The sequence below is a fragment of the Lithobates pipiens genome, unplaced genomic scaffold, assembly GCF_037356315.1.
Source record: "Lithobates pipiens isolate NorthernLeopardFrog02 unplaced genomic scaffold, aLitPip1_a1.2 Scaffold_10, whole genome shotgun sequence".
Lineage (NCBI taxonomy): Eukaryota > Metazoa > Chordata > Amphibia > Anura > Ranidae > Lithobates > Lithobates pipiens.
The window spans coordinates 98523711-98540631 of NW_027507686.1; the positions used below are offsets into that span (position 1 = coordinate 98523711).

The following is a 16921-nucleotide window of genomic DNA, read 5'->3' on the forward strand; positions in this document are numbered from 1 at the left end:
TATATAAATAATTATATTTATTGCATACCGACATGTTTAAAAAAATTAATGCACTTGCTGTCATGTCAGTGTGGTATAACTGTATATCTTATAATACTACGCTAAGACAAAGTGACACATTTTATTAAATGACAAGAAGGCGCATGAAGTATACTACAGAATAGCTCAAAAAAATAAAATAGCATGCAATTTCAATTTGCAAGCAAATTGCAATCCATCCCATTTCAAATCAAATTTATTCTGTTCAATTATTATTTTTTTTGGTACAAATCAGCAAATCAGATGTACTGCAGTGCAGACATAACTACCTTGCATGCCAAGAGCAGCACCATTAAAAATGTTATTTTATTTTTTAAAGCTGCCTCCTGGGGCTTAGCTTTTAAATAGATTTTGTCCCCCCATCCCCCCCCCCCACTCAGATTTGACTCCTACTATAAATCATTCTATGATATTATTCTATGTTACCAGCAAAGGTGGACCATGTCTGCAGAGTGGAAATATTTTAAAGTTTCTGATAAAGACCCCAAATATGCAATCTGTACTCAACAGAAATTTCAAGAGGAGGTACAGTGCCAAAGAATTTTTCAACAACAGGTTTGATACACCACCTGAAAACACGCCATTCTGATTACAAGAAAACAGCGCAAGTTTCAAAAAGTGTCCCAGGCTTAACACCATCTGTGGCCACAATGTTTGAAAAGGTTAAAAAATCTCAATATCAATACTCACTACCAAGCAGACGATACTTTGCAGATAGCGCACCATATCTGATATCGTATCAAAAGGAAGAAAAACTGAGTTTTACTTTAAGCATTCTTCGCTTGCTTATTCCAAAATACAAGCTTTGCAGATGCAGTTTGGAATGGTACCAAAACTACTGCAGCACGATGTAGCCACTCATTGGAACAGCACATACTACATGCTACAAAGTCTTTTTGAAAAAAAGCGTGTTTTAGCTGCATACATTGCCAGCAACACTGAGTGCACATCAGTGGACGTTAGTTGAAAATAGTTTGTCTCTTCTATCTCCATTTAAACAGTTAACAAAAGAAATAAGCTCAACTAATGCTTCCATTGCTGAAGTTATCCCTTTGATTGCTGCACTGAAGCGTCTGCTTGCAAAAGAGGTAGAAACAAACCATGGAGTAAAAACGGCTAAACATACTCTACTGGAGGCTGTTACCAACCAGTTTCAAGACACCGAGTCCAACCGTCTGTACTGCATTGCAACAGTTCTAGATCCTCGATTTAAAGAGCATTACTTTGATGTGGAGAAAAAGCAGAGTGCACGGGAAACGATACCGGCACAAATGGAGGTGGTGGAAGCATCTAGTGAAGGAGTTTCGAGGTGTCCCACAGAGGAAAGTGAGAAACGGTCACATACATGTGAAGAGGAACACACTCCCTCCATATGTGATATGTTTGAAGAAATTGTACACAAATGCACCCCAATCCATAGTAGTGCCACAACAAGTGCAGCTACCCAACAGCTGGACATTTATTTAGCTTATTGCCTATTACCAGAAGCGACAATCCCTTTGAGTACTGGCGCATCAACAAACAACGTTTTGCCTTGCTTGCACAGATTGCACACAGATATTTATCTGCCCCAAGCACCAGTACAGAGAGTGAGAGACTATTCAGTCTAGCATTTCATATTCTTGATGAAAAGGGAACCGTCTCACCTGTGAGAAAGCTGAACAGCTTTTGTTCTTAAAGTGAAATCTGACACTTTTACTGAAATAGATTTAAAAATCCATAGCATAGACCAATTCATTTACCATGTTGAACATAGTAAATTAATTGGTATTGGACTGTGCTATTGGACAATTGGAACATACAACATAGTATGACTGACTACCTAGTATGTTCCAATTGTCTAGTTGTGCTATTTGTTGGTTGTTCATTGTAGTACTTCTTCAGTTTTTTGCACTTCAATCTAAGAGAGAACTCCAGCTTTTGAACTACTGTACCATAGTTTTTTGCTGTTGAGCCAAACTATGTCTCTCCCTAAGCTGTCAGCCCACTGCATATGCAAATGCAAAACTATATGTTCTGTATCTGTGGCTGTCTACATACTACAGTACTATACTGTACTGTGTTCCGGGTAGGGGCGGTAACTTCCATAAACACAGACTAGTCTATATTGCTTGCTGTGATTGGCTGAGCACCGCTGCTGTAGACTATCCTGTGTCCCAGGATGTCTCCGCCCATACTCGGGGCCGGAACACAGTGCGGTCTACTGTATGACTATGTATCTAACCCGCAGCTACATACATACACTTTTATATCGCACATCTAGCCGCTGACATCTTAAGGAGAGAACTTGGGGAAAAAAACTACTAGTTCTCATTTAAGTTGAAAGAAAACAAAATAAAAATGTTATTATAGCATAGCACTGTACTATGTTATATTTACAGAAACTGTGAAACAGAATAACGGCCTTCTGTCATATTTCTGTTATGGTTTGTTGAGAGAGTTGTTATTTAAAGTACTTACTTATACATCGTTTGTTCTGTTGTTAGGCCAAACTATGTCATTGTCTCTCCCTAAGCTGTCAGCCCGCTGCATGTGCAAAACTGTATGTTCTGTATCTGTGGCTGTCTACATACTACAGTACCGAACTGTGCTCTGGGTATGGGCAGTGACTTCCATAAACACAGACTAGTCTACATTGCTTGTTGTGATTGGCTGAGCACCGCTGCTGTAGACTAGTCTGTGTTCCAGGATGTCTCCGCCCGGGGCCGGAGCACAGTGGGATCTACTGTATTGACTATGTATCTAACCCGCAGTTGCATACATATACTTTTATTTCGCACATTCAGCCGCTGACACCTTAGGGAGAGAACTTGAGGAAAAAACTACTAGTTCTCATTTAAGTTGAAAGAAAATAAAACAAAAATGTTATATTATATACATACACTTATCGCACATCCAGGTGCTGACACCTTAGGAAGAGAGAACTGAATTACTAGTTCTGATGTAAATTGGAAATTAAGTAAGCAATAATTAAGTATGCAATGTCTCCACCCATACCCGGGGCCAGAACACAGTGCCGTCTATTATATGACTATGTATGTAACACGCAGCTACATACATACACTTATTGCTCATTCAGCTGCTGACACCTTAGGGAGAGAGAACTGAAGTCTTTGGCATTTTTATATTATTTTTATATTAATATAAATCTTTATTAATAATAATAATATATATATATATATATATATATATATATATATATATATATATATATATATATATTTATGCCTGTTTTATTTGATGTGGTGGTGCAATGTGCACTGACTGCAGTCTTATTTTATTTTATTTTTATCTTCTGTGTCCACTGTCCAATTTTATGTGGGTTACTTTTTATTAAAGTACTTTTTGACATTACTGGATTGTAGTATTCTTTTCTTCATAAAATGAATGATTAAGTTGAATATAAATAATAAATTACGAATATGAATGTAACACAATTTTGTATAATTTTTTGGGGTAATATTTAAAAAAAAAACTATTTTGGTTTCGGTGCAGTTTTGGTATCGGTTTTGGTTTTCAGGATCAAGGAAGATTTATTTTCTGTATCGGCTTCGGCACCAGAAAACCCATTCGGTGCATCCCTCTATAAGTCCATATAATGTCTTATGGAAATTATTGTATCTTGAGTTAAAAAAGTCCATAAAGGAATGGAGATAAAAAGAAATGCACTAGATTGAAAGAAAAGAAAACGTGTTCCTCCTGACGTCAATGTTGTGTGAAGAAAACAACAATACGACCACCACCAGTTGTGTGAAGGCTTAGCAGAGTGAAGGAACTCAAATGAGCATACGCTCAATAAGTCAACAAGAATTGCAGTATAAACACCAATCCATGAGATCTCCACACCTGTATTACAGATCAGAGTGGAAGATGATCCCTCTGTCCAGTAGGTGGCTCAGAGCGGCAGTCAACAGATGTAACCAGCATGATGAACTGAGTCTTCTCATGTAATCATGAGCATTGTGACCAGAAAAGAAAATACTCCACATAGAGTGAACCCGTAAAATTATAGTAAAATGTAATAAAATTGGGAACATTTGAATAGATGAACAAGCACTTGAAATTAACAGTATAGGCAAAGCAATGGCATCAGCCATTTTTTTTATCACTATTGCTTTATGGACTTTTCAACTCACGATACAATAATTTCCATAAGACATTATATGGACTTATATAGTGTTTACGTTTTGTGGTCATTCACATCATCTCACACTGTTTTTTGTTTTGTTTTTTGTTTTTTTTGCTGCATCATTTTTATTATTATTTTCTATTTAAATGGTAATTTTACATTTATAAAAAACTAAATCCTATTATGCCCCTGATCAATTTTTTAATAAAAAAATATTTTACCAGTTCACGATATCACCGTCATCCCATGACAGGCAGCATTTACAGCCTCATTGAAACCAGTGAGCTCCTCACAACTTTGCATCCCTGAACACCACCCATAGAGAATAATAGTCTGCCCATGTTCCTGTTCTAGAATGTAAAAAAAAAAAAAAAAAAGTTCTGCTGAAAAGTAGTAGGCTTTGATTTGAAGCGATTTTCTTAAAGGATACAATTCACAGAGTTTTATATGCAATGCAAGGAGTTCCCTCTAGTTATCCTATAGCACACTGAAGCACATTGAATTGTAAAACAGGGCATAGGAAACCTTGCATATTAAACTTCAAAATTACCACTTTAAAAGTGCAAAAAATGTGACACGATAAAATATTTTTAGTTGTATGCAAATTTGTACTTTAATTTTGTCTGGTCAGGGTTCATAATACTGATTTCTACCTTAAGCTTACCTTCACCTCACAAAATCTGTCCTTCCCAGCCCTTGCATGCACTCTCTTTGATTGATGTTTATATTACAGAGAGCAAAACATGTTGTAATGTAATGTTCATTGTAAGTTGTGTAAATAATACTACACATCTTTATATTAGGTTCAGTAACGATGATTTGGCTCCTCCTGATATTATTCCTCAGCCAGACCCATCAAGAGATGAACTGGTGAGTTTCATATCTTTTTGTTCTCATCATTATCTCTCTTCTATAAAATAGACATGTGCATTCGTTTTCGTCCGAATGCATTTTCGTCCGAATTTCAGCTATTTTCGTTTTTGTTTTGACAAACGATAACGAAAGCACAGAATCCGAAAAACGAAAGATCCGACATAAATAAATGCTTTATTTTAGTTTTCATTGTTACAACAGTTCGATATAGAATAGGAGATTCGACGTGACTCTGACAATAACAATCTGTCTATAGAACCTGTGGCCGAATGTGCCTAACCTTACCTCTATTAGTCCAAGATTATATAGAGAAAATATTCGACAGAGAAAAAAGATTTGACAGAGAGAAAAGATTCTGCAAGTTACTGTCCTAAAAAGTGTTTGGGGACCCGGGTCCTGCCCCAGGGGACATGTATCAATGCAAAAAAAAGTTTTTAAAACTGCAGTTTTTTCGGGAGCAGTGATTTTAATAATGATTAAAGTGAAACAATAAAAGTGTAATATTCCTTTAAATTTCGTAGGGGGGGGGGGGGGCTGTATGCCTGTGAAGGGGCACATGTTTCTGGTGCTTAGAACTGTCCCTGCACAAAGTGTCATTTATGCAGGAAAAAAAGTCCTTTAAAATCACTCGCAGCTATTATGAATTGTCGGCTCCGTAATACAGAGAACACTCATTGAAGGTCATTGATAAAAAATAAATAAAATAAATAAATAAAAAAGCGTGGGGGTCCCCCAAATTCAATTACCAGGCCCTTCAGGTCTGGTATGGATATTAAGGGGAACCCTGCCTCAAATTTAAGAAAAAAATTGACGTGGGGTTCCCCCTAAATATCCATAACCAGACCCTTCAGGTCTGGTATGGATATTAAGGGGAACCCCGCGTCAAATTAAAAAAAAAAATGACGTGGGGGGCCCCCTAAAAATCCATACCAGACCCTTTATCTGAGCACGCAACCTGGCAGGCCGCAGGAAAAGAGGGGGGGACGAGAGAGCGCCCCCCCTCCCTCCTGAACCGTACCAGGCCACATGCCCTCAACATTGGGAGGATGGTTTGGGGGTCTGTGACCCCTCAAAGCACCTTGTCCCCATGTTGATGAGGACAAGGGCCTCATCCTCACAACCCTGGCCGGTGGTTGTGAGGGTCTGCGGGCGGGGGGCTTATCAGAATCTGGAAGCCCCCTTTAACAAGGGGACCCCCAGATCCTGCCCCCCCCTGTTTGAAATGGTAAGGGGGTACAAAAGTACCCCTACCATTTCACAAAGAAAGTGTAAAAAATAGTTAAATAAGACAAACACACTTTTGAAAAATTCCTTTATTAAAAATAAAAAAAATAAAAAAAAGATTCCAGCGGTGGTAATCCACTCTTGCTATCCAGCGACGGACGGTGATCTCTCCAGCGATGGCTGATCTGAATCAGTGCAGCGAATCCATCCTTCTTCTGTCTCCGCGGAGGAGACACTGCAGGGATTCCGGCGGCCTGACGTTTCTTATATACGGAGGGCGGGGTCACCCGTCACCTGACCCCGCCCCCCTCTGACGCAAGGGGAAACCCGGGGTTCGCTGTGACGTATGGGTGACCCTGCACCCCTCTGATGTAACACAGGCAGGTTTCCGTTACATCAGAGGGGGGCGGGGTCACCCATACGTCACGGGGAACCCCGGGTTTCCCCTTGCATCAGAGGGGGCAGGGTCAGGTGACGGGTGGCCCCGCCCTCCGTATATAAGAAACGTCAGGCCGCCGGAATTCCTGCAGTGTCTCCTCCATGGAGACAGAAGAAGGATGCTGCGCTGATTCAGATGAGCCATCGCTGGACCCCGGAGAGATGATCGTCCGTCGCTGGATAGCAAGAGTGGATTAGCACCGCTGGAATCTTTTTTTTTAATTTTATTTTATTTTTAATAAAGGAATTTTTCAAAAGTGTGTTTGTCTTATTTAACTATTTTTTACACTTTCTTTGTGAAATGGTAGGGGTACTTTTGTACCCCCTTACCATTTCAAACAGGGGAGGGCCGGGATCTGGGGGTCCCCTTGTTAAAGGGGGCTTCCAGATTCTGATAAGCCCCCCTCCCGCAGACCCCCACAACCACCGGCCAGGGTTGTGGGGATGAGGCCCTTGTCACAGACCCCCAAAGAATCCTCCCAATGTTGAGGGCATGTGGCCTGGTACGGTTCAGGAGGGAGGGGGGGGGCGCTCTCTCGTCCCCCCCTCTTTTCCTGCGGCCTGCCAGGTTGCATGCTCGGATAAAGGGTCTGATATGGATTTTTAGGGGGACCCCACGTCAATTTTTTTTTAAATTTGACGCGGAGTTCCCCTTAATATCCATACCAGACCTGAAGGGTCTGGTTATGGATATTTAGGGGGACCCCACGTCAATTTTTTCTTAAATTTGAAGCAGGGTTCCCCTTAATATCCATACCAGACCTGAAGGGCCTGGTAATTGAATTTGGGGGACCCCCACGCTTTTTTATTTTATTTATTTATTTATTTTTAATCAATGACTTTCAATTAGTGTTCTCTGTATTACGGAGCCGACAATTCATAATAGCTGCGAGTGATTTTAAAGGACTTTTTTTCCTGCATAAATGACACTTTGTGCAGGGACAGTTCTAAGCATCAGATACATGAGCCCCTTCACAGGCATACTATAGACACCCCCCCCCCCCCCCCCCCTACGAAATTTAAAGGAATATTACACTTTTATTGTTTTACTTTAATCATTATTAAAATCACTGCTCCCGAAAAAACGGCCGTTTTTAAAACTTTTTTTTTGCATTGATACATGTCCCCTGGGGCAGGACCCGGGTCCCCAAACACTTTTTAGGACAGTAACTTGCAAATTAGTCTTTACAATTAGCACTTTAGATTTTGAACGTTGGAGTCCCATAGATTTTAATAGGGTTCTAAAGTATGCTATATACTAGCTCCGTCGAATCTTCTTTATACATTCGACAGACACCATAAGCCTTCAAAGACAGATTCGATCGTAATTCATGTGGATTTTAGGACGAATGCAATTTTTGAACGAAAAACGAAATAAATAAAAACGAATTTCGGGAGTAACTAAATAAATTACGTTTTCGGACGAAACCGAAATTCCGAAACGAAATATTTTACTCTGCACATGTCTACTATAAAATGAGTTACTAAATGAAATACATTTGCTACCAAAGTTTCCTTGAAATACATTGTTGAAATGATGGTTGTGTAATGGATTGTACTAAACTTTATGTTCCTTTTTATACCCTAGATAATGTATGACACTTTTGGGAAGTCTGTAGACGAGTTGTTGGAAAAAAATGTGGTTCTTCCAGAGGAGGAAAGCACAACACCTGCATCTTCCCAGGAACATGTTACTAACAGTAATATAAGTTTATATCATTATATCTTTTCTCAGTGAAAAAAAACAACAAGATATTATTAAGCAGTACACTCCATATCAAAATTATCAGCAGATTCATCAACCTCTGCTTATACATTTCTATATTATGCATTTATCTCTCAGAAGGTGAAAAAAGGAAAACTAACAATCACAATACAAAAATCACCTTGTGGCGCTACAAAGAAAAAAACACTGCTAAATAACAGTGTACTACAATGTCCAAAACTAAGTTGCGTGAAAATTATAAACGCATGTGCATAAATACAGTACAATAAACATTAAAGTGAATTGTGATTAAATAGCAATCAAAAAATCGCATAAAAGTGATAAAGTGAATATGTGACAAAACATAAATAAAGCAAATAAACAAAGTATTTTCTGCTACAAATGGTGCTCTAATAGCAATGTGCAGTTCCAAAAAATATTTGTTCTTCAAAGTCCGATATTCAATCAGACACAATTATTGTCTAATGTAGAACAATAACTGTGATGGTAGCATTAGTTCAAAAACTCCTTTTCCAGTGAAAGTTCTATACTAAAGTGTCCATAAAACGCAAAACCTCCACCGCACCCTTGGTGTTCGTGCCCCCCTTGTTTAGAACACTCACCAGCAGTATTGCCCAGCACTCTCGTGTCGGGCAAAAATCGCTTATAGTGTATATAGATGATCACTGTTTCTCCAGCCAACTCTTGTGACAGACTTCGCAGCAGAGGGTAATCAATTAATATCTCAGAGTTACCTCAGGGAGACAAAAGAGACTTCCCATAGTGCAAAATTGCAAAAATATTTTTAATCTCAATAAAACAATCGATTAAAATCACACTCACATGGATCCAATTAAAAGCAGGCACTTCAAATAGACATTCCACTTATCCATTAGGAGATCCTTCACTCATAGGCATTGGTGAGCACACTGGAAGCAAGCTGAGTTCATATCAAAAAGCACCGTCTCTATATAAGGTAGCTGTGCGGTACCTGACAGCAGACAACCTAATTTGAAAGCAGCGCCAAATAATGATATCCAGTCCTTCAACTTGTGTGTTCTCCTTCCTCCGCCTTCTCTCTAACCTTTTACTGTGTGTGCTGGTCGCCGTATAGCCACGCCCCCGACATGTTTCGTCCAATAGACTTCCTCATGGGTATTATGCATTTAGTTTGAAATACTTAGAAGACTTAAATCAGATAATAAGACCTGATTGCGCAGTATTTTTGCAATCCAATTTTATTCATGGATACATAAACAAGTTAATGTGCTGATTATGAATATAAAATAGCCAAAGGCCCCTGTTCATAATGCCGGCTTTAAATTACGAAGCCATTTTCCAACTTATGGACTTCACAGTAGCCTGGGACAGTGGCTGAGGGATTCACTGCCCTGGAACTATGGTGTGCTGCCATTTTTATATTTGTTTTCTGTTACAAATGTTTAATTTTGACATTGACTTTTTGAGTTGATTGCAAGTGTGCAAGGGTATTACATTTTGGATCCTTAATTGCACAGAACATGAATTAAGAGGGAGTAAAATGGCTCTTCATGTGCAAGCTTGTTTGGAGGAATACATACTTAAGTGCACATATGAATGTCTACATTACCAAGTACTGTATATCTGCTGTGCTCGTGATGTCAGTTCTAGTCACACTAAAGGACTGAGAGCCCAACAGATACGTCTCACAGCTGATGGTTGTATTTATTGGCAGTGGTCACATGACAAAGCACTGGTGCTTCCCTTAGTCCCTTATTGTGAAGGAGAAGAGACAAGATGGTCAACTACACTGTGATTAATCACATCATAACTGACTGAAAGAAAGAAAAATATGTCTTCATCTTTTGACTTTCAAGGCACAAATTACCCAATTCATGAAGTTGTTAAAGGGTTAATAGGATTTGTATTAATACTTCATAAAGATGTAGATTCCACTCAGTAGTCATTGTGTTATAAAGTGGATTCTTTTATGGCTGTATTTAATTACTAACTGACTGTAAAGTGCATATTGTAGTCTAAAAACTGTGCTGATTTGTTGGTAGACCCTAGTGCAGTAAGGGGTACTAGGCCCAGGTCTACCCAGTTTTGGTGATATTTGTACGACATTACAGATTAGTGTAAGATTCTAATGACAATGTTGTTCAATTAGTCAGAAGAGAAAACCAGTAATTTTGGTTTATTCTATTAAACTTTTCAACTTTCTTGTATAGGCTGCTCATATAGATGAAAATATCACTTGTGAGTGTAATGAAATGTGGTTTAAACACCCACATTCATTACCAACAAGGTTGAAATCTGGTGTAAGTGAATGCAATGAGGCAATGGGGTAGAATCACAGTAAAGCTTTTATTGGTCTGTTGCCAACATGTTTCAATGAACCATCTTCATCATGGCTAAAAAAAATGTTGTGCATGTACACAGCTCCTGGGCGGAGCCTCTTCAACTGGCACCAAGTGTCTGTTTTTCAAGCCCTATGTTATTACACTTTTAAACCTCTATTTTCTTTTTATTTATTTTTTTGCTGTCTGTGTTTCTGTTGGGGAGATTTACCACCCAATGCTATTCCAGTGCCAGTTACCAAGAGATAAAGGGAGGAACAAACTTTCTGGAAATAACACATATCTTGGGGCCAGGTTCCCTTAAGTAAAGGTGCCACCGAAAGTCCTCATGCACACAGGGCATTTTCTACAGGTGCTTTTACCAACGTCAGACGATTTTTTTTTCAGTTTAAAAATGGCTCTCCATGTTATTTATTGCCTCATGCACACAAAGGCTTTTAGGAGCTGTAAGTGGCATAGGCGTTTTAAAGCTGCAAAAAACAAAAATTTCTAAGGACTGGCATTACGGCTGTAATGTCTGGAGCTGCTAAATGTGGCTTACCTCTGGATACAGCGTTAAGCCTTGTCAAGTGTTTTTTTTTTTACATTATTATTACTATTATTTTTATTATTATACAGGATTTATATAGCGCCAACAGTTTGTGCAGTGCTTTACAATGTTAGGGCAGACAGTACAATTACGATACAATTCAATACTGGAGGAATCAGAGGGCCCTGCTCATTGGAGCTTACAATCTAGGAAGGAGGGTCAAGTGATACAAAAGGGTAAAACCTGTGGGGGGTGGGCTGATGAAGAAAATGAAAGTACAGTTGTTAGGTGGAGGCAGGGTAGGCTTCTCTGAAGAGAAAAGTTTTGAGGGATCACCTAAAAGTGGATAGATTTGGAGACAGATTGAGGTAAAGAATTCCAGAGAATGGGAGAGGCTCGGGAGAAGTCCTGGAGGTGAGTATGGGAGGAGCTGACGAGGGAGCTAGAAAGCACAAGGTCTTGGCAGGAATGAAGAGGACGATTAGGTTGGTATTTTGAAACTAGGTTAGGGATGTAGCTGGGGGCAGAGTTGCGGATGGCTTTGTAAGTTATTTTGAATTTAATTTGTTCGGTAAGTGGCAGCCAGTGGAGGGATTGACAGAGAGGGGTAGCAGATGCTGAGCGGTTTGTAAGGTGGATAAGTCTGGCAGCAGTCTGGCAGCAGTATTTATAATGGACTAAAGGGGGGATAGCCTATTTAAAGGTAAGCCAATGAGTAGGGAGTTGCAGTAGTCGAGGCAAGAGATAACCAGGGAATTAATCAGGATCGTTGTAGTTTCATTGGTTAGGAAGGGACATAGTTTGGAGATAGTTACATGGTAAGGTTGAATAAAGACACCAATCCATTCAGTTCAACCTGAGGTGTGTGTCTACAATTATCCCTATTTATTTAATGTACCCATATAGTGGCATCAATTTACGAAGCGATCCACACATTGGTCCCTACTTTGCAGGAGCCCACAATCCAAGGCCCCAAACTCACATTCATATACTAGGGTCAATTTTGGACAGAAGCCAATTAACCTACCAGCATGTGGGAGGAAACCAGAGTACCTGGAAGGAAACCAACGCAGGCACAGGGAGAATATGCAAACTCCAGACAGTTAGTGTCATGGTTGGGATGCAAACCAGCAACCCCTTTTACTGCTAGGCGAGAGTGCTACCCACTACACCACTGTGCCGCCAAGATGTTGCAGGGGTTGAGGTGGAAAGCTTTGGAAAGGGATTGGATGTAGGGCCAAATGGAGAGTGTAGAGTGCAGGATAACACCTAGCACCCTGGCATGTGGGGATGGGTGGATCGTTGTACCATTGTTTTTGACAGAGATGTCAGGGGTAGAGGCAAGTGGGGGAGGAAATATTATGACTTTATTTGGACAAGTTGAGTTTGAAGAAGTGGTGTGACATCCAGATAGATGTGTCCGTTAGTAACTTAGTGGTGCGTAAATACTAAATACTAAATATTAAATACTAAAATATTAAAGTCGGTGCCTTTCTATAAACAGATTTTAGTTTCTCTGGTAAAATACTACGTAATTGTTGATCCGCTAAAAGTAGTGACCAATGCTTTTTAACCACATCAATACAGTGCACTTACACCCCCTTCCTGACCAGACCAATTTTCAGCTTTCAGCACTCTCACAGTTTGAATGACAATTACTCAGTCATCCAACACTGTACCCATATGAAACTTGCGTACTTTTTTCCACACAAATAGAGCTTTCTTTTAGTGGTATTTAATCACTAGTGGGTTTTTTATTTTTTGTGCTATAAATAAAATAAAACGTAAATTTTGTGAAAAAAATGCCTTTTTCTTTGTTTCTGTCATAAATTTTTCTTCATAAATTTTGGCCAAAATTTATACTGTTACCTATCTTTGGTAAAGATAACCCACATTAGTGTATATTATTTGGTCTTTGTGAAAGTTATAGTGTCTACAAACTATGGTGCCAATTGCTGAAAATTGATCACATCTGATCAGGCCTTCAGTACATCAGGTGTATCTCATTTCTTGAGACACTAACAAGTCAGGAAAGTACAAATACCCCCCAAATGGCCCCTTTTTACAAAGTAGACATTTCAAGGTATTAAGTAAGTAGCATGGTGAGTTTTTTTAAGTTGTCATTTTTTCCCACAATTCTTTGCAAAATTAAGATTTTTTTTATTATTATTATTTTTTTTTTACAAAATTGTCATATTATCAGGTTATTTCTCACACACAGCATATGCATACAACAAATTACACCCCAAAATACATTCTGCTACTCTTCCCGAGTACGGCGATACCACATGTGTGAGACTTTTACACAGCCTGGCCACATACAGAACACCAACATTGATGTAGAACCTTCAGACGTTCTACGAGCAAAAATGACGCATCTCATTTCTCATCCACCTATTACACTTTTGAAGGCCCTGGAGTACCAGGACAATGGAATTTCCCATAAAATGACCCAATTTTGGAAAGCAAACACCGCAACGTATAATCTGTGAGGCATATCGAGTCTTTTGAACGGTTAATTTTTTTCCAGAAGTTTTTGTAATATGTGGAAAAAAATTAAAACGCATTTTTTTACACAAAATTGTCAATTTATAAGATATTTCTAACACATAGCATGTATATAGCAAAAATGACACCCCAAAATACATTCTGCTACTCTTCCCGAGTATGGCGATACCACATGTGTAGGACTTTTACACAGCGTGGTCACATAGAGAGGCCGAACATTGAAGTAGTACGTTCAGGCGTTCTAGGAGCATAAATGACACATCTCATTTCATTGCTACCCATCACACTTTTGAAGGTCCTGGACCACCAGGACAGTGAAATTACCCACAAATTTACCCCATTTTGGAAAGCAAACACCCCAACGTATATTCTATGAGACATGGGCTGCAAATAGGTACTCGGTACTCTAATGGGCTGGTGACAGGTACTCGGTTACTCTGATGGCCTGGTGGCAGGTACTTGGGTACTCTGATGGCCTGGTGACAGGTACTCGGGTATTCTGATGGCCTGGGGACAGGTACTCGGGTACTCTGATGGCCTGGTGACAGGTACTCGGGTACTCTGATGGCCTGGTGACAGGTACTCTGAAGGCTTGGTGACTGGTATTTGGGTACTCTGAAGGGCGGTGACAGGTACTCATATGGACTGTGACAGGTACTCGGGTACTCAGATGAACTGTGATAGGTACTCGGGTACCATGATGGACTGTGACAGGTACTCGAGTACCCTGATGGACTGTGACAGGTACTCGGGTACTCTGATGGACTGTGACAGGTACTCAGGTACCCTGATGGACCATGACAGGTACTCGGGTACTCTGATGGACCGTGACAGGTACTCGGGTACTCTGATGTGCCGTGACAGGTACTCGGGTACTCTGATGGGCCGTGACAGGTACTCGGGTACTCAGATGAACTGGGACAGGTACTCGGGTACTCTGATGGGCTGTGACAGGTACTCGGGTACTCTGATGGGCTGTGACAGGTACTCGGGTATTCTGATGGGCTGTGACAGGTACTCGGGTACTCTGATGGGCTGACAGGTACTCTGATGGGCTGTGACAGGTACTCTGGTACTCTGATGGGCTGTGACAGGTACTCAAATACTCTGATGGGCTGTGACAGTTACTCTGATGGACTGTGATTGACAGGTACTATCAGGTACTATGAGGGGTGGTGACAGGTCCTCTTTATTGGGGGGGGTAATCAGTGTGCTTCATGTGTACTGTAGGCGGTAACGAGATGAACCCGGTAACATCTCGTTACCGCGGTTTGTTTACATTTTAGTGATCGGCTGGGAATGGATCACAGCCGATCACGTGGGTAAACAGCCGGCCAATGGCTGTTTACCAGCATCGGTGACGAGCAGTGTTCCCGGGGAACACGCCACCACCGACGTGCACGCGCAGCGCGCTCACGATCGTGCGCATGCGCCGTGCACAGTCGGGGTGTGACCATCTGTGATCGGCCGTGACTTCATCACGGCCAATCACGTGGTAAACAGCCATAACCAATGGCTGTTCACCCCCTTCGGTGGCGAGCGGTGTCTCCGTGACACTCCGCCACCGAAGAAACAGGGGTGCGCGTGCACGATCGCGCGCATTCCCTGTTTAAATGGGAGGCCGTCATATGACGGCCTCCCGCCACAATAGGTGCGCCGCCTGGCCGTCATTTGACGGCTGGCGGTCAGCAAATAGTTAAATATACTGTATACTCGATTTGCCTATGCTGAGTATTATAATCCAGAATCATAGGAATCTCTTAGTACTGTATAGTTTTCCTTTGTTTGTCTTTCTTAATTCTTCCCTTGAGAGCTCTGATACCTCCTTGATTTTATATTCTATAAAATTATTATTTTACCCTTTTTGAACAAATCTCCTTCCAATAATATTAGCTTGTTCCAAAAAAGTGCCTTTATCAGTGCAATTTCTCTTGTACACACGGTCGGACATTCCGACGGAAAATGTCCGATCGGACCGCGTTGTCAGATAATCCGACAGTGTGTGTGCTCCATCGGATTGTCCGATGGACCAAGTATGAGAGCTTGGCTATAGAATTTTCCGACAACGTGACCCGATCGCGTCAGTTCCGATCGTGTGTAGCCTATCCAACGGACAAGGTACCACGCATGCTCACAATAAAATTCTGAGACGGAAGCGCTTGGTCGGGTAAAACGACCGCTCGTAATCGATATAGCACATTCGTCAAGTTGCGATGTTAAAAATTCTTTAATGCAGCGCATTCTCTTTTTCTTTACAATGCTACATGAATGAAGTTGTTTTGCTGCTCATACTCATGCACACTTCTCCCAAACGTATTTCTTTATTCTTTTTACTAATTTCATGAATACAATATTTTAATTTGTCACATCTCCCCAATCTTTTTTTTTTCTTTTTGCTATTAAATTTGATGTTTATTTTTTTTAATCAACATCTCCTTTTTTGTTTAGTTTGCTCATCTTTGCATTTTTTGGTGTGTTTTGTGTGTCAACTTACCACAACACCATTTTTATCTTTTTATTTTATTGTTTTCTTTTTTAATCTAGAGGAGGGTGTTGGTGCCCCTTGTTATTCATTTGACTTTGTATTTTTGAAATGTACCTGCCTACTCACAAATAAACTGTCCTTTTTTAAGTAAAACACATAGGCAAGTATTTCTTTAACCAAAAAAAACCTTTATTTAGGTGTTAAACAAATAAAGAGGGAAGCAGCACTGGAGAAACTGGTCAATTTGGCGAAGCCTTTGGCCCCCAGAGCAGACATGAACTAATGCAAAAAATGCAAAAAAAATGCAAAATTGGTGGCCTGAGGAGTACATAACTCAGGGAGAGCAGTCTGGTCCAGAAGTCCAAGAGATCAGGAAGAGCAGATGCCATCTATGTCCCCAGGCTGTGGTCCTACAAGAAGCTGCATCATCTGTCAGACCAGACTGAACCCAGGCCATCACTCTCTGGTCTTCCTTGGGCACTTCCCTCCAGGCTTCCTTCCAGGCTGTGGCTCGGCTTCTGTAGTTGTGGCAGGAGGAGGAGGAGGAGGGCGATGGTCGACCTCCTGGCTGCCACTTGCCACAGCCTCCTCCCGGCTGCCACTTGCCACAGCCTCCTCCTGGCTGAGGTCTTCCTGTGTAAGAAAATGGGAC

General features: G+C 40.6%; 1 protein-coding gene across 2 annotated transcripts in view; it reads left to right on the forward strand.

The window, feature by feature from the left end:
* The window catches only part of SIPA1 (signal-induced proliferation-associated 1), a 494221-nt gene that overhangs the window by 356940 nt on the left and 120360 nt on the right, over positions 1–16921 (forward strand). For both annotated transcript variants that reach the window (XM_077456982.1, XM_077456990.1), the window contains exons 10-11: positions 4972–5038; positions 8292–8403. In XM_077456982.1, the coding sequence (XP_077313108.1) occupies positions 4972–5038; positions 8292–8403 (179 nt within the window). The remainder of the gene's footprint in view (positions 1–4971; positions 5039–8291; positions 8404–16921) is intronic.